Source organism: Mizuhopecten yessoensis, unplaced genomic scaffold, assembly GCF_002113885.1.
Source record: "Mizuhopecten yessoensis strain PY_sf001 unplaced genomic scaffold, ASM211388v2 scaffold8573, whole genome shotgun sequence".
Taxonomy (NCBI): Eukaryota; Metazoa; Mollusca; class Bivalvia; order Pectinida; family Pectinidae; genus Mizuhopecten; species Mizuhopecten yessoensis.
In genome coordinates, this window is record NW_018407615.1 from 383,862 (window position 1) to 411,268 (window position 27,407).

Here is a 27,407-nt window from a genome sequence, read left to right on the forward strand (position 1 = left end):
CATGCCTGCCATGCTGTTACCAGGGTGCTGCCATCTTGTTACAATAAAAATAACTCTGACCTCGAGGTCAGATGAAAACATTCTATGAGCCAGTTACAGAGGTAATGGAGCGTAGTGTATGGAACCCTGGGAGATGTTGATTATTGTACATCCTCCTACACACTTTCAGTATCATTTAAGTTCATGCTGTCATATAGTATGATGGACCTCTTCCAATAAAACCTGTATAACTAGAACCCTGTTATATGAAGAAACCTGTGTAAACGAGACCTCCCAAATATCATTTCTATTAAATTTGTTCCATGTGAAATCTTAAGACTCTGTTCTGAGTGGTAGGTCCAAGGGATGTTTGGTTATTCCACATAAACAAGTGTGCTATAATATTCTTTGTTTCAATTTAACTGTCAAGTAAACTAAACAATAATTTCTATTGTTACAGGCTGTGGCTATCATGTTGGACTGGCTGCGACAACACAAAGACAATCCCTACCCTAATGACGACGAGAAAGCAATGTTAATAAAACAGACAGGTTTGACAATAAACCAGATCAACTATTGGTTCACCAATGCCCGTCGCAGAATTCTCCCAAAATGGGCGCAGCAGTGTAAATAAAACCAGGAAACTGGATGTAACAGAGCATAATAGTACTATCACAGGCTGGACGACGACGACGACGTAGGAAATCTCTTCTCCTGAAAATAGAACCCAGACTTTCCTTGTCAGAATCATCAGTTGCACTTGTCTGTGCATGATCATGGCCATGGAATTCTGGATGTAGCAACAACTTTCCCAGTAGCAACTGGTTGTGGCACCTGAGGATTATAAATGAGTGTTGCAGGTAGGGTACTCCTTCCTTGGACACTGATCGCCTCTCTAGCCGAGGAGGCCGGAGACTAGTGGGCATCTCTTTCACCAAGGCAAGAGATAAGTTACTCCACTGTGATTGACAGGAGGAGACTATGGTCCAAAGGCGGACAAGGGAAGGATGGATGTTGTCAGTGACTGGTAACCATTGAACAATCTAGTGCTGGCCATTATTGGCCATAAACCCAGTCGAGCCTCAGCAGAGATCTTGAATGTCTTATCTGATTGTGTTTGGGGATTGAGACATGGGTCACTTCAGTGAGCAGTGTTGATGTGTGACCAAAGAAGGATATTGTACGATCACCACAGAAAACATTTCTGTGGTATCTCAAACCAAAGTGTGTGATATATGTACATATGTATTCAACACAAACTGTTATCATGTAGATAGTTTCACAAAATGTATATATTGAAATGTATGATTTCATTACCAGTCAACATACCAATAATCTCACACAAATTAACAAGTGTGTTCCTAATACGTTTATGTAACTTATCTAATGTATTTGACAAAAAAATGGGAGTTTTCCATGACGTTTTGTCAAGTTTTCAGGGTTAGTGCTTGTATTTTATTTGTAGTTCAGACATAAGATGTCTTGTTTATGGATGAACAAGAAGCAACAAATTAAGAAGTTCTGAAGAAATCATGACTTTGTTGTCTTGAATAGTCACAATAGTGGATGCATTTTGATAAAACAGTTATTTATAAAATGTGTGGAAGTGAGTGAAGGAGTGAGTGAATACATACTATGCATTTTTTTAAAAGAATATTAACTAAGTAATGATTTTATTATTATTTAAAAAAAAAATGTCCATGAGAGGACTCTAATGCAATAATTTAATCCCAGTTTTGTGGACATGGGGAGATTACTCTTTGAAGATGACCATGGTCGTGATTTTATTTTATTTTATTTTATTTTAATCACTTTTTAAAAGTCAGTCAATAATCATCTCAATTTTCATCCCATTTCAATGATTGTGTTCAAAACAAAAGCATTATTTCAAATTCCATTTCATGTATGATTTACCATTTATGAGAGTCTGAGACTAATGTTTGTTATTAGACAAAAGTAATGCGGATTGACATTAATTGACTAATTATGAAAAGCTACATTACAATTGTTCACATTTTTTTAACATCTCAGGGAAATTAAGATTTTTTTGTACTATTCAATAACTGAGAGAAACAAATATTAGACATATAATTTCTTCTAATCAGATCTGTCTCTTAGCATCTATGGATCTATGGCGCCAAAATCTCATCAAATTACCCAAACATTTTACTTGAAGTTTGTCTGCTTATCCTTTTAATAATTAAGCTTTAATTTTATAGCATGCTGGATCATGTAGTTGTCATTATTAATATGAGTTTAAAGCTGAGCTCATTTTACAGTAATGACAGTGCCTTCTGTGGAAGTGAAGGGAGATAACTCTTGAACTTGTTTATCTAAACTGTATATACATGTGTTTGCCCCTGTAGATGGTAATATGACGGCACACAGGAGAGAAAATTTTATTCGCCCTTTTTCCATGTTGTACTTTGTATATAGAAAAGCATGACAACATGTTAAAAAAAATACTTTTTACTGTGTGTTTTTATGATAAATGTTGATCCTTTGTTTTAGAAGCAATATACTTGATGAGAACAATTAAAATCACATTGTGATATATATTTACATGTTTAGATGTTTGTGTCAAGACTTTTCACAGTTGATGTATATTTCATATCATACATCTAGTGTCTACTTCAGCAGAAGCCTTGCAAGTCTGTCCAGAACATTTCCGCCCAAACATTGCTACCATTTGAGGCAACTTTCATATATGTGAATTCTCAGTAAAACTATTTTTCTAATATATTGGTACATCACTTCATTCAAACAGTTGTTTTTCTCGGAGTAGAGTCTACTTTATCAATTTTGCCAAAGATACATTATTATTTAGGCTAAAGTTGTTTTTGAGCTTAGCCAAAATATATCTGCAAATCGAGCTATAATCTTACAAGAGTTTGATACCTAGATTAGGAGCTTGTTGAATTTGATAGATACAATGACAGTCTACAAACTGCAATGATGTCATCACAAGTCTAGAACTTGGGATTTTATGAAATAATGAAATATTTGAGATGTGATTATGAATTAGGCTGTCATTTCCTTTACACAGTATTGATTTCAGATTTAGCTTTATTTTTTTTTTATATATATATACCGAGGTATTGATTTTATTAAGAGAAAAGGTTTATGGAATTAAATCCAAAGAGGATGTTTGTTGGAGTTGTGAACATGTAAGTTTCCTCTTCTATAATAGAGCAAATGTGAAAACGTTCACTTATTATATACATTGTATACATAACTTATTCAGTGGGTAATTACCTTGCATGCACGCCTGATCACATTGATATACCATGAAATATATCTAGATTACAGAAATTTACACCAATATTGCCAGCATGCCACTATTTTGAAGAGTCGAAAGAGAAAAATTTGCATTTTTACTGTGTACAATACAAAGTATTTTTCCAAGAGAGAATAAATTTATGTGCCTTTCCAAAATTGAAATTCGTCCAAATTGTTTGTTATAACATGATCAATTAGTTCACACCTGTTTCAAATTAAGTGATTAAAAAAGACTACAAATTTTATATTATACATTTTAAAACTTATGCTGTTAACTTTGATCAAATTTAGAAACACAATGGAGTCTAATTGTGGTAGCTTGCGAGGAACTAACAAGATGATATGCATGCTTTGAGTAGCTGTGAAACTGTTCTCTAAGGAATACAAATGAGAAATGTCTGTTTTCCTGGAGTAGAAATACCATGGGATGCAGATTTAATGTACTCACTTAACCAAATAATGTTGGTTTTTTTGTCATGAACTTGTTAAGATGTGGTTGCTTACTCTGACATGTTTTAGAGCAGAGAGTAGCTCTTTGCTTATACAAATGTAACCAAAGATAGAGTTAGTAGCATGATAAGCATCGATCTGTACGAATGCTGTATAGCAAAATATGTGTTATCATCAGTCTAGATTTCCATTTAATGGACAATATTTATTTTCTCTTCAATAACTTATTATTTTGAGATTTTTGAATATTTTTAATGATTTTTTTTTTTACATCTTCCTGGCTTTTAATCAAGGCAAAATGGCAGATTCCAAAATTGCAACAGAAAGTATATTAGGTGACATGTTTATATTTCAATCAAGACACAAAGTTTTCTATATACTTTTAGTAGTGTAATTATTATCAAAATTCTAGTTTTAATGATTTTTAATTTTTTTTTTTTTTTATAAAATATGACCTCAAAACAATTCATACGTTTTAGGAGACCGCGGGCAACAACCTTAATAGCACCTCTTTCACATTTACTATCTCCTTTATTTTCAATGGCATTTTCTTTCTTTCCTCTTTTCTTTCTGAGCATTTTTATGTAGATTTTACAGAGCACCTCCACCCATTTTCACAACACAATGTTCATTATAACCACAGCTTGTCATTACTTGAACTGATAAAAATATATTATTTGGTCTGTATTGTGAGATGGGGAGTCTTGTGAGCTGTTATTAATACCCAGGCTCGTCAAGGAAATATTTTGTAAATGTAACTTTCTTTTACATATCTTAAACACGAGGCAAGGTTTTCAAGTAAAGGTGCATTGTTTGTTTTTGTGTTTTGTTCAACATATGTTCAAGTAGACGTGTATCTAACTCTTGCAAGATATATGTGTGGGTGTATGTGTGCTAGTGAAGTTTAAGGCGTGTTTCGTAGAGTATTTACATGTATAATGGTTGTGTGATGTGGTGTACAAAGTTCTGTCACATTTTAAACATTAAGATGAGGCAAGATATATGTGCCTGCTGTTTATACTTTTTACAAGATAGATAAAGACAAAATAGTGTAAACTGCAATTAATAAAGCTATATTTTTAAACCTACAGATGGCTGTCATGTTTGTTTGTCTTTAAAGTGAATCAAACTTCATCTTGCAATTAAGGTGGTAGTTTGTTTGCACATCTTTGTGTCTCTTGATGTCCTGGAATTAAATCCCAAAGTCTTCAATAAGACTTGCTGCTAGTAATCAACTGAAAATCGAGTTGTTTAGATATACTGTATACACGATTAACTTCCAAGACGTTCCAATTAGGGAATAAATGCAAAATATTGATCATGTTAGGGAAACATGGTTTTTGTTTGAATGTCATGTGATCAAAATAATCAAGACACTTGTATATATAAAACAGTGGAGTAATAAATATTATCACATACTTGTTGATTCTTGTTATAGTAATACAAGCAATGTTCCGACCATGAAATACAACGTTCTGTATTACACACGTGCAATACGGAATGTTGTATTTACCTACTAGCCGGAACTACTTTTTAGCCCCCCATCATCTGATGGTGCGCTATTCAAATCACCCTGCATCCGTGGTCCATCCGCTATCCGCCGTCTGTCCTTAAACAATTCTTGTTATCGGTATTTCTCAAGAAGTGCCAGAGGGATCTTTCTCAAATTTTATATGTAGGTTCCCCTTGGTCCTTAGCTGTGCAGGGCAACTTTTGAGACTGATCGGATAAACAACATGGCCAACAGGCAGCCATCTTGGATTTTGATATTGAAAGTTTGTTATCGCTATTTCTCAAGAAGTACCAGAGGCAAAGGGATCTTTCTCAAATTTTATATGTAAGTTCCTCTTAGTCCATAGCTGTGCAGTGCAACTTTTGAGACTGATCTGATAAACAACATGGCCGACAGGCCGCCATCTTGGATTTTTATAGTGTAGGTTTGTTCCCGCTATTTCTCCAGAAGACCTAGAGGGATCTTTCAATTTTATATGTAGGTTCCCCTTGGTCCTAGCTGTGCAGGGCAATTTTACAGACTGATCGGATAAACAACATGGCCGACAGGCAGCCATCTTGGATTTTGATAGTGAAAGTTTGTTATCGCTATTTCTCGGGAAGTACCAGAGGGATCTTTCTCAAATTTTCTATATGTAGGTTCCCCTTGATCTCTCGTTGTGCATGTTATTTTTTGAGACTGATCATAAAAACAAAATGGATTAAAAGAAGAACTAAACAGATCTTTCTCATATTGCAATGATCGATTCTATTTCTTTCACATTAAGTACTGTACTAGTATAAATATCTGAAATGACAAACTCATTTTGAAGGTTGGCTTTCATACACATCAGTATTAAGTTTAGATCAAAAGTTACCTCAAGGTGCATTTACTGTTAACATGACTCAATCAAACAGATTAGAGGAAAGAAGAGAAAAGATCGAACCGACAAAGAACTGATGAAGATGGTACAAAGGTGGGCCCCAAGATCTCTCTGGGATCTCTTGTTATGGGAAACCCTTTGTCATGGCGAACTGAAAAGTTCCCGGTATTTGCAAAAAATATCAAAGTTTATAAAATCTTTGTATCGACTACCGAATACAGAAGGTATGTGATAAAAGCAAGACCACACACTTGTCTTTTTCTAACGAATCAGAAAGCACTCATTTATTGTGCGACGTATATATTCGTCTACGTAATAAATGAGTGCTTTCTGATTCGTTAGAACAAGAGGCCCAATGGGCCTGCATCGCTCACCTGGTATTAATCTCACCCTTGTTATCTTAAAAGTGGACTAAAATACAGTCACCCTTGGCCTTTTGCTTATTAAGAAGTCGTTTAAAGGTTTTTAGCTCACCCGCCCGTAGAGCAAGTGAGCTTATGCCATGGTGCGGCGTCTATCGCTCCCTCTGTCAGTCAACTTTTTACTTAAAAAAACTTCTTTTCAGTAACCAAAAGGCCAAGGATGATGATATTTGGCCAGTGGTATGCTGGAAACAAGGGCTACCAAGTTTGTTCAAATGAATGACCTTCATTCATTTTCAAGGTCACAGGGGTCAAATATGTTAAAATCTTTGAACCGACTTCTTCTGAAGAACCAAAAGGCCTTCGATGATGAAATTTGGCCAGTTACATGCTGGGATTAAGTGCTAACAAGTTTGTTCAAACTTATGACCTTCACCCATTTTCAAGGTCACAGGGGTCAAATATGTTTAAAACCTTTAAACAACTTCTTAGGAATACCCAAGAGGCATAGGATAATGATATTTGGCCAGTAATATGCTGGGATGAAGGGCGACCAAGTTTGTTCAAACATATGACCTTCACCCATTTTCAAGGTCACAGGGGTCAAATATGTTTAAAACCTTTAAACAACTTCTTAAGAATACCCAAGAGGCACAAAAGGCAAAGGATAATGATATTTGGCCAAGGGCATGCTGGGATGAAGGGCTACCAAGTTTGTTCAAATAAATGACCTTCACCTATTTTGAAGGTCACAGAAGTTGTTTTCAAGATATTTGAACCCTGTAACCTTGAAAATAGATGAAGGTCATTCGTTTGAACGAACTTGGTAGCCCTTTATCCCAGCATACTGCAGGCCCAATATCAGAACCCTTGGCCTTTTGGTTATTGAGAAGAAGTCGTTTGAAGATTTTAACCGTTTGACCCCTGTGACCTTGAAAGTGGGTCAAAGTCAATCATTTGGACAAACTTAGCAGTCCTTCATCCCAGTATGCTACAGGCCCAATATCAGTACCCTGGGCCTATTGAGAAGTCGTTTGAGGATTTTACGACATTTGACCCATGTGACCTTGGAAGTGGGTCAAGGTCATTCATTTGAACAAACTTTGTAGTTCTTCATCCCAGCATGCTACTGGCCAAATATCATCACCCTAGGCCTTTTGGTTATTGAGAAGTTGTTTAAAAGTAAAATATTGCTGCTGTACCACGGCATTAGCTCACCTGCCCTGAAGTGTGTGGTCTTGGCATATATATTGTTTGCTTTGGAGATGAATTGCACGGAAAACTATCGAACAAATATTTTGAATTATCAACTTAGTCTTCTTTAAAATGAAAGTCTATAATTTTGTTGTGAAGTGATGATTTAGATAAGTGTTTTCTACATATAGACATTGAAAAGTTGTTTACTACCAACACAATTTAAACATTTTCTCTCAAACTATGGCAATTTGGTGGTGGTCTTATAAATCATTTTCGTACGTAATTGCCATATTAGCAAGACAAAAACAAAAAGTCAGCAAGTAGTTTGGAATATTTATTTCCAGTAATTTAAGTTTTCTCTGTGCGTCGTACACAACGCTGACAGTATCACAGCTGAACACATTAGAATTGTTTTTCATTAATCCTTGACATACCGTGTCGACTATTACACGAGTACACCCATACATTACATTGTGCTACCACACTGAAGTCTTTTGCACACATTCACTTTTTCTCTCAGTCAAGCATGCACTCAACTCCAAGGGAGTCATGGTCTATCGAGAAACCCAAAAAGCACTAAAGAAACACCATAATGGACATAAATCATGCAAAACTAATTTGTTCACACCATTAATTCTTTCTCTCGCTCCCTCTCTCGCCCTGCTGCGGGTATATTTATCATTTGTCCGTCATAATTCTTTTCAAACAATCTAAATACACATGCTCATAATTTTGAACTACTACCAGCATTTCCCAAATACCTGGAAATATCTTCTTAGTAAATTGTCATTAGTATCGGGTCACACACTATATCTGTATATTTAGGACTATACTATCACATCAAACACATCCCTCTACACTTGATTGCACCTGGTAGTATTTGTGACCACGTAACCCTGTATCACTCCAGTGGTCAAGAGATCCTCCAGACATATCAACAGCTTGTCAGGAAAAAAACACATACAATGGCCATTAACAACAATATAAGGTACAACGGAGATGTTAATTTTACAGCTAATGGTAATGTTCCATCGGCACATATCCCATTCCTTGGTAATATTTCTTTTTATATGGCAAACAAATCATTAATAAATGATAAAACTACTCAACCAGGATCTTTAACCAGCAATGCATGCTTAAAAACAGTTATTATATTATTGATAATGTTCTTCACTTGCTTGTGAGAGGTTTTCAAAATTGCTCAATTATACAACATATACAATGGTTTGATACGTTTCTTTTAATTCGGGTGCAATGGATAAGTTGATTCAAACAATGGTATATTCACATTACAGACACAGCCAGTCCCACTACTAATGTTGAGCAGATTCTATCTAGTCACTCTCACCGTCATTTTGCATTGCACATTGTCTGCTAAGCTTTATAAACAAAAAAATATTGATGTACCATCGTTAAGGACTCATACAAACAAATGTTTATGCAAGTGCTAACTTTTACAAATAGCACATGTACAAATTATATATCTATATCTTAAAGAGATAAAACAAAGTAGTATTTAAAGGGAAGTTGTCATTGCCGGATGTGAAGGAAAACAGTAATTGGAACAAAATCTATATATAGAAATGGTACATACAATGTTTTTTGATTTACAAAAACATGCAGTATAAAATTTGCTGTATAAAGGACAGTAATTCCCATGGTTTTTTTCATAGTCTGTGTCCATTAGTCTACAGACACAGGCTTCATTGTGCACTCGTGTGAACATCTCTGCAATCAACATCTTCTGCTTGTATCAAAATGAGGTAGAACAGCTTGCTGAGTTAGGCAGAGTACAATGTCTCAGTGCACCAGTATACAAATCATTGACATGAACAAAAATATCACCACAAAAATTACGATACAAATTCTGGTGCTTTGGTCTATTTTAATGTATGTACCTCGTGTGAGGATCTCAGATCTACTTCAGTAGGTCTACCAAGACCCTTTAGTTTTTAAAAGGTAATAGGCTGTTTTGAGATGTATTTTGTTTCAGTTCTGCAGTAATTTTCAGATCTACATTATACAAATTCCCCTTTAGATCATTAGTAAAGGTCAATCTGAAGTGTATTTAGTTAAATGATTGTTTTTCAATCTACTTTATACATCTATTTTCACATAATTGTGTAAATGTTTGATAAATCCTAGTAGTTGATTCCACAGTTACATATTTCACAATTGTAAAATACAAGAGGAGTCTTTTGATAAAATTGTCTGAATAACTTGAGAGATATTTGGATTTTAGATAGATCATCTTGTCTGTGAATTACCTTAACAAGTATTTGGAATTCAATTCAGTTGTACAGGTTATTTTGAAGACTGTTTATTTTAGAGGTTTATTCAGGTTAAACAGAAACATTTCTCCTGTTGTTATGCATCCAAGTTTCACTGCAAAACCTTGGGGGATGCCACTACAATACAAGTGATAAACTAGTCACTGTGACCTATTTAAATAACACACAACTTCTGTGGGTGATGCATACGTCAAATTCATAGATACCTCTAACAAATGAAGGGTTAGGCCCCCAAAAAAGTATGTCTCAGGTACCTCGACCGACCTTAATTTTTATCTCCAATCCTAACATTTTTATCTCCCTCAACCAGTCAACACACTTTATCCAGTGTTGGGATAAATTGTCAACTGGATGCAAACAAATTGATTGACAATAAACAAGACAACTATATATACCCTCTCTACTTCATAGGCAGGTATCCAAACCAAATTTAAATCCCATATTATTATTTAAAGGTCCTAAATATGTTTGTTGATTTTTGAAATTACTTAAATTACCCCCCCCCCCCCCTTTATTTAAAAAAAAATCAAAAAAAGAATCATGACCGACCTACCCATTTTTTCAGGCATGTTACCCAAAACATACATACAAAATATATTTGTTTGCCTTATTATATAACCTTTATAGCTTCAGATTTACAATATATATGCTTCCCGAACGAACTGAAATCATACACAAAATCTGATTCCCCATAATCAAAATCTTGTTTCACATAATCTTTGGATTACCATTAGAAGGCAATGAAAACTCATATAATTATCTTTTTATTAAATAATTAGAAAATTTAAATTAAGATGAACATTCAGTCCATGCCATGCTTGTGTCTCTATTTCAATACTGAAACCCTATTTCTAGTTCTTTTTGATTGAATACTTCAGAGCGGACAGAAACAACAGGTGGGTTAACAATAAAGGCATAAATAAACAGTATTAAATACGAACATTTTAAATTGCAGAATTTGGAGAAATTTGAAAAAAGTATTGCTCTATTTATCATGCAAAATTGATAGCATTTTACAAAACAAAACAGTCATATTGTCAAGTCCATTATTTGCTAGACTGATTCGTTTTTCCTCTCAGGAATATTTTTTGGAGATTAATTCATATTAAGCTTTTCGAGTCTAAAAATGTATTGATGTGGTTTTACTTCTTGTTGACATCACTGCTGTCTAACAATTGTTTCATTTATTTCCACATACAGTGTTATTTCAAAATTTTCTCCGTTTGGCATTACAACATATTTACGTTCAAAATCAGTTAGAAGAAATCTGAGAAACAAATTACTTCTCACATTACTAACACAGGAGGAGATGAAATAGTTTTGAGGGTGTATTGTTTTCTTCTATTTGAACACTAGCTCTTGATGTACATCTAACTTCATACTCCTCCTTGTTAGGTCTCAAAGATATCCTCCCCTGCACTTGGTACAATCCTGCTTGTCGTTACGACCATGGACAACACCAGCATGTCAAAGTTTGGGTGACACTGGCTGATGTGTGGCCGCTGTGCCAGTTTGGTGGGCTGTATGAGATCACAGTCTGCTGAACACAGATCACCCTATACCATCAGGTCACATCCATCGCCATGTCATGCTTTATACTGTTCATGTTATTCAGACGACTCACTTCGTCATGGTTCTGCCTAGAAAGGAAGTTTATTGTCAGTTACAGTCATCAATTCTCATATTCCTATGCAATAACTTAATGTTCATGTCAACCCACAGAAACTTAAAAAGTTGGGAACCACAGAAATGACATTAAACAGGAATACAAAATATCCCCAACTATTTATCAGTTTCCACTTCAAACTGATTGTTAACATCAATACTAAGTGGATTTATAAACATCAGGTGATAGTGCCATCTTTTTCAAAGTGGGGTCCCAAACAAGTGCTTAATTTGGCTACATAAAGCAATAAATCTAAAGGTCATGCTATTGTGGAACATCTAGTCTCGGTTGTCTTTCTTGGAGATTTTCACATCTGTATACCAACATTACTTTGAATTTTGATCCCTTGGGTTGGCCAAATTAAAATTTGCAGGGTTTTGGTTTGAAACAAAGTGAATGTACACATCTAGACGATGCTACAGATGGCAATAATTAAATTTCTGGTGTTTGTCCAACATGATAGTTTTGAAAATTTCTAAAATTCCCCAATCCTCAATTTTCTAGGTCTGTTACACTCTACAATATAGATATAAAAGTTGAATTTGAAAAGTCTTAAGCTGATAGACATTTTCATTGTTAAACCCCCCCCCAAAAAACATATTACCAGGGTAATTAGATTTAACTTGATTCTAAAAAGATAAAATTAAAGATTGCAATACTGCAATTCAGTGGAAATTAAGTTTCATAACACATCTGAATTCCCATATAGTAACAATATTTCAGAACTGCTTACTTCATACTTTCCAGTGGTGCAGCCTTAGAGAAATTTTTCAGGAGATTTGAGCTGACGGCCGAGACAGTCTTGTTTGATATTGAATTGATTGGTGTGAACGCAGACGATGATGAGGATGATGAGGAGGAGGAGGTCAGGCTAGAAGATAAACCTTTGGTGGTAGTCAGTGGTGAAGCAGATGAGTTATTGTTTTTGCTGATTGGAAAATTTAACTGTAACACTGTGGCTGCCGGTGACGTTGAAAGCCCTGTGATTTTACCTGTTGGAATGAAGAGTATACCAGTTAAGAAACAGAATCAACATTTGATGAAATACTTAAAGGACATTCTTTTTTTAACTTTAGTATCTATCTAGTTTTCAACCTATACATTTTCTATTTCTTAACTCAAACCAATAGTTTTTTTTTCATTTTTTCACTCAAATGCAAGCCTAAATTACTGGTAGCAGATCGGAAACCCTGATTTCTTCCTACAAAGTAAACCAATAAAGCTTCCTACAATAAAACCTGAGTTTTCAAGGAAATCTGACAACAAAGCTCCTCCCATCTGAATATGAAACTATGGAGTTGCATGAAAATGTTATCCTTTTGGAGCTATACTTTTTGCTTTGATACACATTAATGGTGCCTCTCACCATTAAATAGTAAATAAAGTTCATTAAAAAGAAATCATTTTCATAAAAAAATATTTCATAGGATGTCGAAATATGTGTGTGAAACTTTCCCTGAAAATTCATCTATGATCATAATAGAACTACCACTTCTTGCACAAAATGTACACAACATTTTCCAACAAACTAGAAAACAAACTTATTATTTTATTTTAACACTCTGCAGTCTTACTTTGTGCTGATATAGGTCCATTGGACAAAGTCTTTGTTGTAGGGATAACAGATGCCAAAGGTGATGACAACGTGACTGCAGGCGACACTGCAGAAATTGCCACTGTCGGTAGAGGTTTGGCTACAACCGATACACTAGACGTTGGTTTGATGGCTTTTATTGAGATTGTGGATGATACTGACGGTGAAGATGACAATGATGAAGACTGTGTACTAGCACCAGTTTTTGTTGCACTTTGAAGTTGCGATGTGTTAAGTACGGCAGACACCGCAAATTTTGCACTTTCTGAATCAAGTGTGAATCTTGAGGTGGGTTGAGAAGAAAAGGAATGATCGAGTTCACTGCTACACGAGCTGTCCAGAATTAGAGTGTCATGCTTGCGTAATTGTTCCTCCTGTGCCCGCTGCATCTGCAGTAGCTGTTCACGGTGAGACTGAAAACTTTCTAAATTAAACTCCGTCTCCTCCTCAGCACTAGTAACATTGGACCCATGTGATATCATGTCATCCATGGTTGGTGAATGTGGACGAAAATGTGGTCTGTGAAAATAGAAATTATAAATTAAATTTAAATTTTACACAGCTCCATCAGGGGATAATTCAGATAGCAGTAAAATACACAGCAATAGCATAGCAGCATTTGTTTTCTACCTAAATTTTACAACACCCTTTTCCTACATGAATCAGGAAAATCATTTTTTCTTTATTTTTTGGAGAATGAAATATTTTTCTTACTAGGGGAAGCAGCCTGTATTTGGCTGTAAAGGCAGGCAGAAAAAATCACTGCATACAAATTATAAAGCACTAAACAACCAAAGGTCGGAGTAGCCCTGCATCACTCACCTCTTACTGAATAGTGTTTTCAAAAACAAATCACATCTGTCATCTTCAATATGGGTCAAATTTATTTTAATTAAAAACCATGACGACAAGCAAACTTACACAAGAGACAAAATATAATTACTCTACACCTTATGGATCTATATTTAAAGGTTTTAACAAATATTAATCATGTACCCATCTTAGTGGGTCAAGGTTGTTTAACCTTATTATCTTATAAAACAATGGCCAAGTATCACTGCTCTTTGACCTCATGTTTCAGTATGTTCTGCAAAAGAGTAAGTAGTCAAACTGAAGTGATTTACAATAGCATAACTTACATTTTTCTTTCCCTGATATATGATACGTAATCCCCTGCTATCCCTGAAGATGTTCCGGAACATGATGATAAGTCTGTTCGACACAGCTCATTGTCCCAAGGTGTGAAAGCTCTGTCTACAAGTAATCTGTGAACAGAACAACACAAATAAGAGGGAAAATGCATCAGATAAGCAATGCTTTCAGTTCTTCAAGCTAGAATCATACAAATTAATCATGCTTTTTGGGGCCTCTTTTTTTACTTCAAAATTGTTTGTTATTGTTCACCGACTAAATAAATAAGTTCCAATTTCTGATGTGTTTTACATATGTTCAGATTTGGCACACATTTATTTTGGTAATTAAGAAATTGCAATATTAACCAATCTTTACAAATAAAACCTTGCATGGACAAATATTTTGCACAAAGGGGCATAACTCCATCAAAAAAGGGTCGAAATCCAAAATTTAAATGCCGGCGCACAACTACATAAGATATCGATCATTCACGCAAAGTTTCAATGAAATCCACCTGTTGGTTAAGGAGGAATTCTTCAGACAAGTTACTTAGGACGGCANAATGTCCTCTCCACCATCTTATACTTTTTTGAAGATGATCAGTGATTACATATTACGTCATTGCAAAAAGTTTTAAAAATTTGTTGCAAAGAGACTTACCTGCCGCCCCTTCCTACCCTCCGCCGACAGAAGCCTTGACTTCGCGATGGTTTTGAAAAGGACATGAGGTTATATCTGTATTTTCTCTCCCCCAGGCCTCCATCTTCAGGGCTATGCCAAGACCAGTTCCCAAGGCGATTCAAAATAGGCTGCAAACACAAAATCCACTTATTACATTCATCTATCAATATTAGCCCTACTAGAGTATGAAATTTGTCATACAGAAATGAACATATCATCCTAATAGCAAATTCTCTAAAAATGAAGATCACCATTAAAGGGTATTAAAATTCTAAATGAATTTCCCTGTAAATTGTTGTAGACCTAATGTTTTATATGGGAGAAAGATTTATTTCTGATGGTTATCTACACAAAATACAGTCAGTCAAATTTGTATCATCCAGGTGAAAACTGATGTTTTTTTTAAACCTTTTTTTATCCAAATCTCAGTTAATTTTTCCTTACCTTGGCCCTCACCCTATTATACATTATACTACTTGTAGACCACACATTTGTACATCGTACTACTTCTTTTGTTCATTAGACTAGTTGTACTGACACAAGCATTCGTGAACTATACCACTTATACACACGTATGTTGGTACAGCCTACAACTTCCATATGTTACACATTATGCTTCTTCTATTTTCTATTATTTATACAGCCACACACTTTCATACATTATACTACTTATAGAGGCACACATTTGTACACTACACAATTCATACAGAGATACAGATTTATATTTTTACATATGCCCTTCCTATTTTCCATGAACTCTATGGAAAGTCAGCCTGCAGTTACTTGACAGTAACAGCTTTCTGCATTATCTGGTCACATGACCATGGTTTCTGTTACATCAGTGTAAGCCGAAACGATAGGCATCATCTTGTTGTTGTCGTTGGGTTCATACAAGTCACATTTTGACGGGATTTGCAGACAATAAAGACATCTAGAATAGGAAGGTTAGTTCTAACTTTTGTATTAGAATGTTTTGCACATATAATTAGAGCATTTAACTGCATTTAACAGTTGTCACATGGTTACATTTTTAATGGCGACCGTTGTTTTCGGTCTGATAATGGCAACCGAAAGTTTTTGGTCCGATAATGGCCCTCTGCAGCTTTTCCAAGCACTGGACCAGTGAAGTTTTACGGCAGCAGGAAATATAAATTAAGCTTATCCGACTAATTAAGAATAGACAGGTCGTATGAGGAAATGTAAATATAACAATTGACGTTCAGTTCAATCCTTAAGTACATTATACTTATCATACAAACACACTCAATTGCACATTATGCTATTCATACAAACACACATTTTAAACATTATACTAATTAAGAGACACATACTTGTGCACATTATAATTAGGGCTATTCCATTAAAACATACCCCTACCCCAGGGACATTAAAATAAAGAACTTCTGTGCATGGTTGGTGTGAGCAGAAAAATGCTTCTGTATCATATGCTGTTCCGGGGGAAATAACTTCTGGTCATGGTTCATTAATGTCTTTGAAATTAAATAAAATCTACGACATTGTTGCACCTTTAAAACTTTAGTTCATCTAGTAAAATCCTGTTTGATTAGGACCAGCTAAATAAAACATTTATAACAGCTAAAATTATACTGTACAGAACTGCAACTTCAACGCAGGGGTGTAAAGATGCACTAGCCCGACACCACCAGATTTTCAGCTTGTGCTAGTGAAATTTAGAGGCTTACTAGTGACTTGTTTAGAATGTCATAGCTAACAGGGGTAGAACAATATACACCCATCAAATGCCATATAGTGTTATATACTTTCTTACATTGAAATAAGATCTGCATTATTCAAGAGTGGTTAGCTGGCATGCTATAAAAAATGTAGGAGGAGATCTCCAGACAAAAAAATCAAATACTGAAATGAACAAAGGGCAATAACTTTTGCAAAAATCGTCGAATCAAAATTCTTTTAAGGGAAACACGACTTCATATCATGATTATAATGTATCCCAAGTTTCAAAGAGATCGGTAGAAAAATGTAGGAGGAGATTGCCGGACAAACAAACGTTTACGCTGGAAGGACGGACGGACCATAAACCATAAACCCTATACCATAAAACTTCCGTCAAATTTTGACAGGTGTATAAAAATGCTTGTGTTCTATTTTTTCATCATGAAGGATACCATTTAGCATTTTTAACCTATGAATTCCTGGTAATTTTCACTAAAATATCTATCAGAACACATGCAGTCATTCACGCCGTATTGTCACTAATTGATGATGCAAGATGTTCTGTTGTCTTCACATGTGTGCCATGTGTGGTAACATCACAATACCCAATTCAAGCTAGTACCCAAATTGGGACACTGAAAGCAAAAAGTCACAAGAAAATTGCATACGGTGCAAGGAAGTATTTTTAAATTGAAAATATTGATTTAAAGATGATAGGAACTTTACTTACTGCTACTTATGGTTACAATCACAGTTTTAGTTTGTAAATAATGACGAAAATGTAACGTTTCTTAATTGGTAAGCCATGCGACGTTATTGATTTTCAATTTTATGTGATTTTTCACAATCCTATTATTTCACAACTACCCCGGTAATGGTAGTTTGTAAAAGAAATTCATTCAGAACGACCCTCGACTCTTAAATATTCCAAAGATATGCCATGTTTTGCTAAATACTTGTTTCATCTCCAAGTACAGTATAAGCCAAAACCGGAAGGGATGTCCCAATTTGGGTACAGCTATACCTCTTCGCGCGATTACGTTTCCATGACTATATTTCCGGTTCTGTATATAGAACCACGCGCCGGAAATATCAATTTGTTATCAAAATGAATAGATAATGATATCTATTTAGAAAAAGTGAACAAAAATTACTGGGATCTAAAATACATCATTATTTCACTAAAAAGTGTCCCGATTTGGGTACAACCTCAATAGCATTGAAAGTCTATACTAACCACCAAATTGGCCCTCTTTTGTTGCAAATCATTCTCTTTTATTTGATTTAAGCATGTGGGGTACAGAAATAAAGTTCTTCTCTCCAAAAGTTGACAAGGCAGTCTGTTTTTGACACTTTCTAATACAGAAACTGGTATCCGGACTGATTTTCAGGAAGAATTCAAACATATTTTTTTTAACATTCAGTTATTAAACAAAATTTTGTCTCTTTTTTTTTTAAGGAAAATATTGATCTGTGAATGAGATATAGATTGTGTGATCATGTTGTCAGCTTGATCCATTTTGTATTTCTCGGTCGAGCATTATTTCAGGCTAGTGGATTGATAGTGTCTACTAGCCCGGGTAGCCCTAGGCTAGTATACTGAAAAATATTTTTAAACCCCTGCTGCGAGGACAAATAAAAAATTCCTTTGTTTCCGTTATCATCCTTAGAAAAAATAGGGTAGGTAGATAGGCATTTTTTTTTAATTTTGGAAAATATTTTTCCTTTGCTTACATATATATATAGAGCATGAGTTCTGACATTAACAATGCTTATCACAAAATGCCAATAAAAACATCAGTGTAACCTTTGGCACAAAAATTAAGAGGCAACAAGGGACATATACTTCCCTTGGAAAAAACAGGGGGGGGGGTTATGTTTTTTAAAATCATAAAAAGTAGATGTATGTACCTGTTGTACCTGTTGAGTTCACACGTCCAGGTGTTTATGCAGGTTATTTGAGAATACAAATAAATTTATTATTCCCTGCGTAAAACACTTACAGCAAAATAACTGCAATTCTTTCTTCTCTTGAAGGCAAAGGGACCGTCTGGGTCATTCTCGTCTTCATGATCAGATGGGGACATGCCCTGTAAAGAAAGACAAGAATGATTCAACTAAGTTATTGAATTGTTATAATGTCTTGTTTACCACAATAGTTCTAAGGTGATTATATCTTTCTGATCAAAGTGTTTTTCTGAAAAAATCTGAATTTTTCATTGAAACTATTTCCATGCAAGCTTTTCAAGGATATTCTAAAATGAGGTAAAAATAAATACTACTGAATCATGATAGCAAAACACTTGAGGAATGACAACATTTGTAGAAAAAAATTCACAAGAATGAATTGATTTTTAACCAAAGATAAACAAGTTTCAAAAATTTTGGAAAGAAAAATCAACCATTCGTACAGGAGAGAGTCCTTCATCTTCGGAGCTGTACACATCCGTGTGGAGGACATCAATGTCACTAAAGTGACGGGTGGGTTGGACGGTTGTATTCTCACGGTGCTGTAAGACTGGTTTGTGTTTCCTCTTCCTGTATTCACGCTTTTTTCGCACAACCACCTCCTCCTGCAAAGAGCAAATCTTAACAATTAGTCAACAGATAGTTGGTACAAATCGACCAGCTTGAATTGAAGAGCCTTCAGACTTTGGACTTGGTTAGCCAAATGGTAGTTTAATAAACTTTGTGATAGTTGAATATTTTGCAGACATTCAGATTTAGAATTACAATAATTTTGGTAAAGCAAGTTCAATAAGGTAACCACAAAGCATTGTGTGCCTGCAATGTACTGGTGAATCTGTTAAAAAGGAAATACGTATCACTATGACTAAAGATGCTGCTTTAGTTTTATTGTAAATGATAGTACTTGAACTGACTAAAGATGCTGCTTTAATTATATTGTAAATGATAATACTTGAAATGACTTAAGATGCTGCTTTAATTTTATTGTAAATGATAGTACTTGAACTGACTAAAGATGCTGCTTTAATTATATTGTAAATGATAATACTTGAAATGACTTAAGATGCTGCTTTAATTTTATTGTAAATGATAGTTCTTGAACTGACTAAAGATGCTGCTTTAATTTTATTGTAACTGATAGTACTTGAACTGACTAAAGATGCTGCTTAAATTTTATTGTAAATGATAGTACTTGAACTGACAAACGATGCTGCTTTAATTTTATTGTAAATGATAATACTTGAACTAACCAAAGATGCTGCTTTAATTTTATTGTAAATGATAGTATTTTAACTGACTAAAGATGCTGCTTTAATTTTATTGTAACTGATAGTACTTGAACTGACCAAAGATGCTGCTTTAATTTTATTGTAATTGATAGTACTTGAACTGACTAAAGATGCTGCTTAAATTTTATTGTAAATGATAGTACTTGAACTGACAAAAGATGCTGCTTTAATTTTATTGTAACTGATAGTACTTGAACTGACCAAAGATGCTGCTTTAATTTTATGGTAAATGATAGTACTTGAACTGACTAAAGATGCTGCTTTAATTATATTGTAAATGATAATACTTGAAATGACTTAAGATGCTGCTTTAATTTTATTGTAAATGATAGTTCTTGAACTGACTAAAGATGCTGCTTTAATTTTATAGTAAATGATAGTACTTGAACTGACTAAAGATGCTGCTTAAATTTTATTGTAAATGATAGTACTTGAACTGACAAACGATGCTGCTTTAATTTTATTGTAAATGATAATACTTGCACTGACTAAAGATGCTGCTTAAATTTTATTGCAAATGATAGTACTTGAACTGACTAAAGATGCTGCTTAAATTTTATTGTAGCTGATAGTACTTGAACTGACTAAAGATGCTGCTTTAATTTTATAGTAAATGATAGTACTTGAACTGACTAAAGATGCTGCTTTAATTTTATTGTAACTGATAGTACTTGAACTGACTAAAGATGCTGCTTATATTTTATTGTAACTGATAGTACTTGAACTGACTAAAGATGCTGCTTAAATTTTATTGTAACTGATAGTACTTGAACTGACTAAAGATGCTGCTTAAATTTTATTGTAAATGATAGTACTTGAACTGACCAAAGATGCTGCTTTAATTTTATGGTAAATGATAGTACTTGAACTGACTAAAGATGCTGCTTATATTTTATTGTAACTGATAGTACTTGAACTGACTAAAGATGCTGCTTATATTTTATTGTAACTGATAGTACTTGAACTGACTAAAGATGCTGCTTATATTTTATTGTAACTGATAGTACTTGAACTGACTAAAGATGCTGCTTTAATTATATTGTAAATGATAATACTTGAAATGACTTAAGATGCTGCTTTAATTTTATTGTAAATGATAGTTCTTGAACTGACTAAAGATGCTGCTTTAATTTTATAGTAAATGATAGTACTTGAACTGACTAAAGATGCTGCTTTAATTTTATAGTAAATGATAGTACTTGAACTGACTAAAGATGCTGCTTTAATTTTATAGTAAATGATAGTACTTGAACTGACTAAAGATGCTGCTTTAATTTTATAGTAAATGATAGTACTTGAACTGACTAAAGATGCTGCTTTAATTTTATTGTAAATGATAGTACTTGAACTGACAAAAGATGCTGCTTTAATTTTATTGTAACTGATAGTACTTGAACTGACTAAAGATGCTGCTTTAATTTTATTGTAAATAATAATACTTGAACTGACCAAAGATGCTGCTTTAATTTTATTATAAATGATAGTTCTTGAACTGACCAAAGATGCTGCTTTAATTTTATTGTAAATGATAGTACTTGAACTGACTAAAGATGCTGCTTTAATTTTATTGTAAATGATAATTCTTGAACTGCGATGTTTCAACAATGGGTTTTTATGACAACCTATCAAAAATTATTACTTACGAAATCTGAATTATTTCGTGAGATGCATGTACTGGGAGAACATATTTTACTTCACTGGATAGGAATAAGGCAAGGTTAATTTTTTGTGTTAACTGGTTTACAAAATTTGTTAATAGATATTGTCTACTTTTACCCATTATTTTTCAAATCATGGTAGAAGTTTTCATAGTGCTGGAAGAATAAGAAAAGGGCCATAACTAATGTAAATTGAATTAAACACAGTGTTCCCATTTGAGGATATGCGAATCAACCATTTTTTTTACCTAAATTTTACAACAGCCTGTTCTTTTATGAATTGGGAAAATATATTCCTCTTTTTTATTGAAATTAGCAATATATTCCTCTTTTTTTGGTTATTTTGGGAAAATAAAGCACTTTTTAGCGAGGGGAAACAGCCTGTGTTCGGCTATAATACTGAGCAAAAAAATCACTGTCAACATATATTTCTTATCACACATACATACCAAATCTCAAAAGTATCTCTTTAATTTTAATTCCTTTAGCATTTATGTTACCACACAGGTTAGTCTGCAAAATATTTTTTCTGTAATTTTATGTCTATAATATAACTTGAGACAATTTTAATCAGCTACAGACATATTGTTATCAGGTCTATGTTATATTTGAAACTGCAGTAAGAAATTATCCTGGAAAAACAGGATTATGCCATATTATGTCAACAAACCACCCCTCTAAACCCTTGACCACAAAATGGTGTCAATGAAAATGTGTTCTAGTGATTTCCGTGACTTCCACTATAACAACTCCTGGTTACCTAATCTGGAAATTCTTGTGAAAACACAAAAACCAGCTTACCGTCTGACCCCAGCCTGATGAGCCATAGGCATACTGAGGGATGAAGGTAGAAGGCATCTTGTGTCGTAGAGCCTCGGCCTCCTGTAACATGGTGCCACTGAAGTCCTCTATCTGATACCTGGAGATAGAACATTAAATATTAAAATTAAACTAAAGGAAAATTAATTGTTTAACTAAAAATAGGTCTTGGAAAGACAAACTATTCAAATAATAACTGTCTTACTCTACAGTATCCAGATGATGGGGCCACTCAAAAAATTATTAAAACACTTAAACATTATAATCTGAACATGTCAGCATGACATCCCACTTGGTCAATGCATTGCAATTTTTATGAAAATATATTAACAGCCATTAACTTACCGCTTTTCTAATACTTCTATGGTAAGTTGTAACATTTCTTTTTTCGTCTTCTCTCGTCGTTTTATTAATTCTAATATTGTTCTACAAATGAAGAGAAATAAAATATTAAAGTATACAGTTAGTAAAACTTAAGGTGCAACAATAACTATCCTAAAATGAGGTTATATAGCAAGACAACTCTGGGAATTATAGTCCCCCACCGAATGTGAAATGCACAGATGATGAATTTGTGCAGGAACTAATTCTATATATGAACGTTTGACAGCCCTAGTATTTAATTAGGAATAGTTTCAGTGCTACTATTGCAAATAAATCTGTTGGATGTCAACGGGTTAGTGGTACTGTTTTACTATCAAATTGCATCTGGTGACACTATGTATGCTTCTTCTTCAGTGCAAGTGAACCCATGCCCCAAGCAAGAAGTTCCAGTAACTAGTAGTGTAGGAGATAGAGCCCGGACAAACTTTTTCTTTGATGCAGGTCAAAGTCAAAAACAGTGACCTACTTTGATATATGACACCGCTCCACCAAGATGAACCCATACCCCAAGTATGAAGTTCCAGTGACAAGTAGTGTAGGAGATTGAACCTGGACAAACATTTTCTTTGATGTAGGTCAAAGGTCAAAATGTAGGTCAGAGTGACCTACTTTTGATACACGACACACCGCCTCACCAAGGTAAACCCATACCCCAAGTATGAAGTTCCAGTGGCAAGTAGTGTAGGAGATAGAGCCTAGACAAGATAGCGGAAGGAGGGAAGGAAGGAAGGACAAACTATAGTCACTTATAACTAACTTTTTGTTCATTAACTATTACACACTTATCAAAACCTTTCTCAGTAATTGCCAATCAATAAAACAAAATAATAGTTACGTATCTCAGTACATTGTAGTTGTGATTTTATTTCGTGATGATATATGCTGGCATTTACTCTGATAATGTGAAGGCATTTTCTTGCAGAATATTGTTTTGCTATAATAGACAATTTGGTGTATTCCAAATTCAGTAGCATAAGTGTCGCAACTTTAAGTGGGGTTCCAATTATTCACATACCAAGTTTTAACATTTAAACTCTTTTCCTCTTGTTGTTATTGTAATAATAGTATAACAAGATCACACAGTTTTCCTCTGTAGATAATTTTCCAGCAAAATTCTCATTGGGTACTTACACTGCTCTATTCAGATCTCGACGCAACTTCAACATTTTTTCATATGAGTATTCATCATTCTTCCTATTCTGCATAAAGAAAAAACATTGAACTTTTACTTCGTTTTACCTTGAAGTATTGTTTGTCTAACTAGTGAACTGTGCACTTGATGAATAAAAAAGCAGGGTCTGCACAATATATGCTCCATCCCATGCCAAACTGATAAACTAACAATACCTCTTGTGCATTCTTATATGAAAATGTATGAAAATACTGCAATTTAACAAGAGAGCACTGCAATAATCTTTGTAGTCAATTTATTTCTGGTTTGTAGTGAAAGAATAAATTTGATTTAACCCACTTCAGCTGTCAGAAGGAATTTTATGATATATGTCATCTTTATGAATTCTGACATCTTAAACCATTAAAATCAAAAACTTTTTATATAATGCTAATGACTTGGAAAATGAAGGCATCTTACAACTAACTGAAACAGGATTTTTAATCAGAAGATTGAACAGACTTTAGATGATACATGATGTAGCTTAATACATCAGATTAAATCAAAAGCACTTTCATAATGTTTTTTTCTCAAAAACAATTTGTATTACTGGCACTGGGGCAAGAGTATTCTGAAGGAATAACAACTCATTTCTTATACATTTTTTTAACCATATGAAAAATACCCAATTACAATCTTTCAATAACAATATTTTTGATATACTACACATTAAATTACCTTTCGTGTTTGCATTTTTTCTGTACGTCGCCGGAAAGCAACATATGGATTATTTGTTGTTGAGCCATCTCTCTTTTCTGTTTTCACTTGTAAAATTAAAGGATGTTCCTGAAAAATCAAATTGAAATTTCATGAAGATGATCATACACATTTAATTATCACATAACTGTTTTATTCCCCCAGCCAACATTCTGATGTTGTAAAACTACATCATCATATTTTGTTTAGTGATTGTTAACCCTCCCTTTTCCCATGCAGTAAAGCTGCCTGTCTATTTTTATAAAAACATCTTAATACAATGGATGATAAATTTATAAATGGCAGTAATTCCATTCATACCAGGCGTAGTCTCTTGTTCAGCCAGTAGTCGTAGGCAGCAATAATCAGATCATCATCTTCCTTTAACAGTAATTTAGCTTCTTGTAATGTCACAACCTGGAATTATACGAAAGAACATTAAAAAAATTCTTATAACATCAAATCAAATAATACCAAATTTGACCTAATGGGAGGCAAGTGCCTGCTCTGAACTGGGCAACCCAATGGATTTTGAAAACAAATCAGTTAACTTGTTTATCACAACAATTCTTCCCCTTGCCGTGGGTTTTATTTCCATTATTGGTCCTGTTGGTTTTGATAGACAATATCCGCCACCAAAATGGCCTTTATCATAGAAAATGCATACAAAAATGGCTGCCATGGAACATAATCTGCTGATATATGACATTTTATTAATGGGGAATTGAATTTGACTTTGGTGTGGAATAAAGAAATCTTCATATCTCTGCTGCAGTGGGAAAATAAGAGAAATATGATGTATGTTGAATTCAAATAAAGCGCCTCAATCTTCATTTGCCTGCACCCAGTAACCTTATTTGGTCAAACACAGTATGTAAGCTATGCAAAAAAAATATTCCCCTTACCCTAACAACAGCTGAGCCCAAAGCCAATAAAACCTTAAGCTCACAAATGAAACATACTTGTTTTATAACAGAAAGGACCAGTTGTCATTATATACTGCATTTAAAGAAGATGTGATTAATGATATGTTTATTATAATGTATCAAAGCACCGATCACAAAAAGAATTTATTTTAGAAACATGCCTGTTGTCCGCTCCCTTTTTCTAGGCGGTCCATCATTTCCTCAAACTTGAGTGGTGTTATCTCCATCTTTTTGGCTTGTTCATTCACCCAGTGTTCATCTTCACTGTCCATATCATAGTCAGGAATTTCTTGTTCCATGCCAAATGCTAAATAAATATAAAAGCAAAGACCATGTTATCAAGTATTTTGCATTTTGATAATCAACAATTTAAGCCCAATTCAATTTTTGTTTGCTTTACACAAAACTTAAAATTGAAGCATACTTATATTTCCTTAACCAGTCAATAACTCAATATCGATTTAAAGTTGGTCTAATCTCAGACCAATACAGATTTTCAATTTACAGTACATGTTGTACCAAGGATTTTCAATAAATACTACAATTGTAAAATTAATTTCTTTTTTCCCCTACTGACAGTTCCCCACTGCTAAGTTTGTGTGCTACTTCCAGAGTCATCAATTTTACAAATTTCCTTTATAAAAACTGTGACTCATTTAATTAATAAACAAGAGTACCGCGGGGTGGAACAATATAAGCCCGTCAAATGCCATATAGTGTTATATACTTTCTAACATTGAAACAAGATCTCTCTGCATCATTCTAAGAGTGGTTAGCTGACATGCTATAAAAGATGTAGGAGAAAATCTCCGGACAAAAAATACAATACTGAAATGAACAAAGGGCAATAACTTTTGCAAAAATTGTTGAATCAAAATTCTTTTGAGGGAGACACAACTTCATATCATGATTATACTGTATACCAAGTTTCAAAGAGCTCGGTCAAAAAATGTAGGAGGAGATTGCCGGACAAACTAAAGTTTACGCCGGCCGGACAACCCCATACCTTAATACTTCCGTCAAATTTGACGGACGTATAGAAATAAGTAGAGTTCAATAGGAAGAACTCTCCAATATTCTAACGATGGCATTACAATACTGAAACCATATTTGCTTCACAAACTGTGTCAGAAATCTGGATCAATAGGTTTGCATGTTGTTAATGTCACCAGCAGATTCAATGTCGCTGACAAGTGCATTGCTATTAAGTGAAGTTCTCTATATTGATTTTGAGTTAAATTTACTACACTGGAACTACTACAAGAGTACATGACAGCTTCCTATGTCCTTATCTATTACAAAACACTATCAGTTATTGCTGCTGCACGTACACACTGAATTATATTTACATGCATCACAATTGAATGTAAAACTAGAAATATGTCAAAATGACATGAAAGTCACCCCCATCTCTTGTATGATCATTTTTACATAAATCATTGACCAAGCTAAAACAGATATATTTCCACCTGTCAATCAAAATGGTCTACAGGCTGTTTAGGTAGCCATGCCAACACATGGAATTAACAAGAGGCCCAGAGGGCCTGTATCGCTCACCTGGATACCAAAGCAATCATGGCAAAATATTCTCCGAATGAAATCAAGGGAATATGCCAGACCCCAAGGCCAATCCTTGTAGCATATCTGTACATGTATTAGATTCTTCATGCCCAGCAATTTTATGTATGGTTATGGGGTGGGGATCTCAACTGTTTCCAAGCTTTGACTCAGAAACTAGGTCCCTAGGGTTGTGGCCAGACCCCAGGATCAATTCTAATATCGTGACTGCATTT

General features: G+C 34.3%; 2 protein-coding genes across 4 annotated transcripts in view; one reads left to right on the forward strand and one right to left on the reverse strand.

Moving 5' to 3' along the window:
- The window catches only part of LOC110456217, an 80,815-nt gene extending 76,019 nt beyond the window's left edge, over positions 1–4,796 (forward strand). For all 3 annotated transcript variants that reach the window (XM_021506812.1, XM_021506813.1, XM_021506814.1), the window contains one exon: positions 440–4,796. In XM_021506812.1, coding sequence (XP_021362487.1) covers positions 440–613 — 174 coding nt within the window. In that variant the 3' untranslated portion in view covers positions 614–4,796. The remainder of the gene's footprint in view (positions 1–439) is intronic.
- Positions 4,797–7,962: 3,166 nt separating this feature from the next.
- LOC110456213 (enhancer of polycomb homolog 1-like) overlaps positions 7,963–27,407 on the reverse strand; it is a 25,418-nt gene continuing 5,973 nt past the window's right edge. Inside the window, exons 3-15 of the mRNA XM_021506802.1 lie at positions 25,776–25,921; positions 25,010–25,105; positions 24,671–24,778; positions 23,953–24,020; positions 22,783–22,863; positions 22,420–22,537; positions 19,115–19,276; positions 18,707–18,793; positions 14,988–15,136; positions 14,333–14,458; positions 13,174–13,712; positions 12,333–12,591; positions 7,963–11,573 (exon numbers count right to left, since the gene is read on the reverse strand). Of these exons, the coding sequence (XP_021362477.1) occupies positions 11,498–11,573; positions 12,333–12,591; positions 13,174–13,712; positions 14,333–14,458; positions 14,988–15,136; positions 18,707–18,793; positions 19,115–19,276; positions 22,420–22,537; positions 22,783–22,863; positions 23,953–24,020; positions 24,671–24,778; positions 25,010–25,105; positions 25,776–25,921 (2,015 nt within the window). The 3' untranslated portion in view covers positions 7,963–11,497. The remainder of the gene's footprint in view (positions 11,574–12,332; positions 12,592–13,173; positions 13,713–14,332; positions 14,459–14,987; positions 15,137–18,706; positions 18,794–19,114; positions 19,277–22,419; positions 22,538–22,782; positions 22,864–23,952; positions 24,021–24,670; positions 24,779–25,009; positions 25,106–25,775; positions 25,922–27,407) is intronic.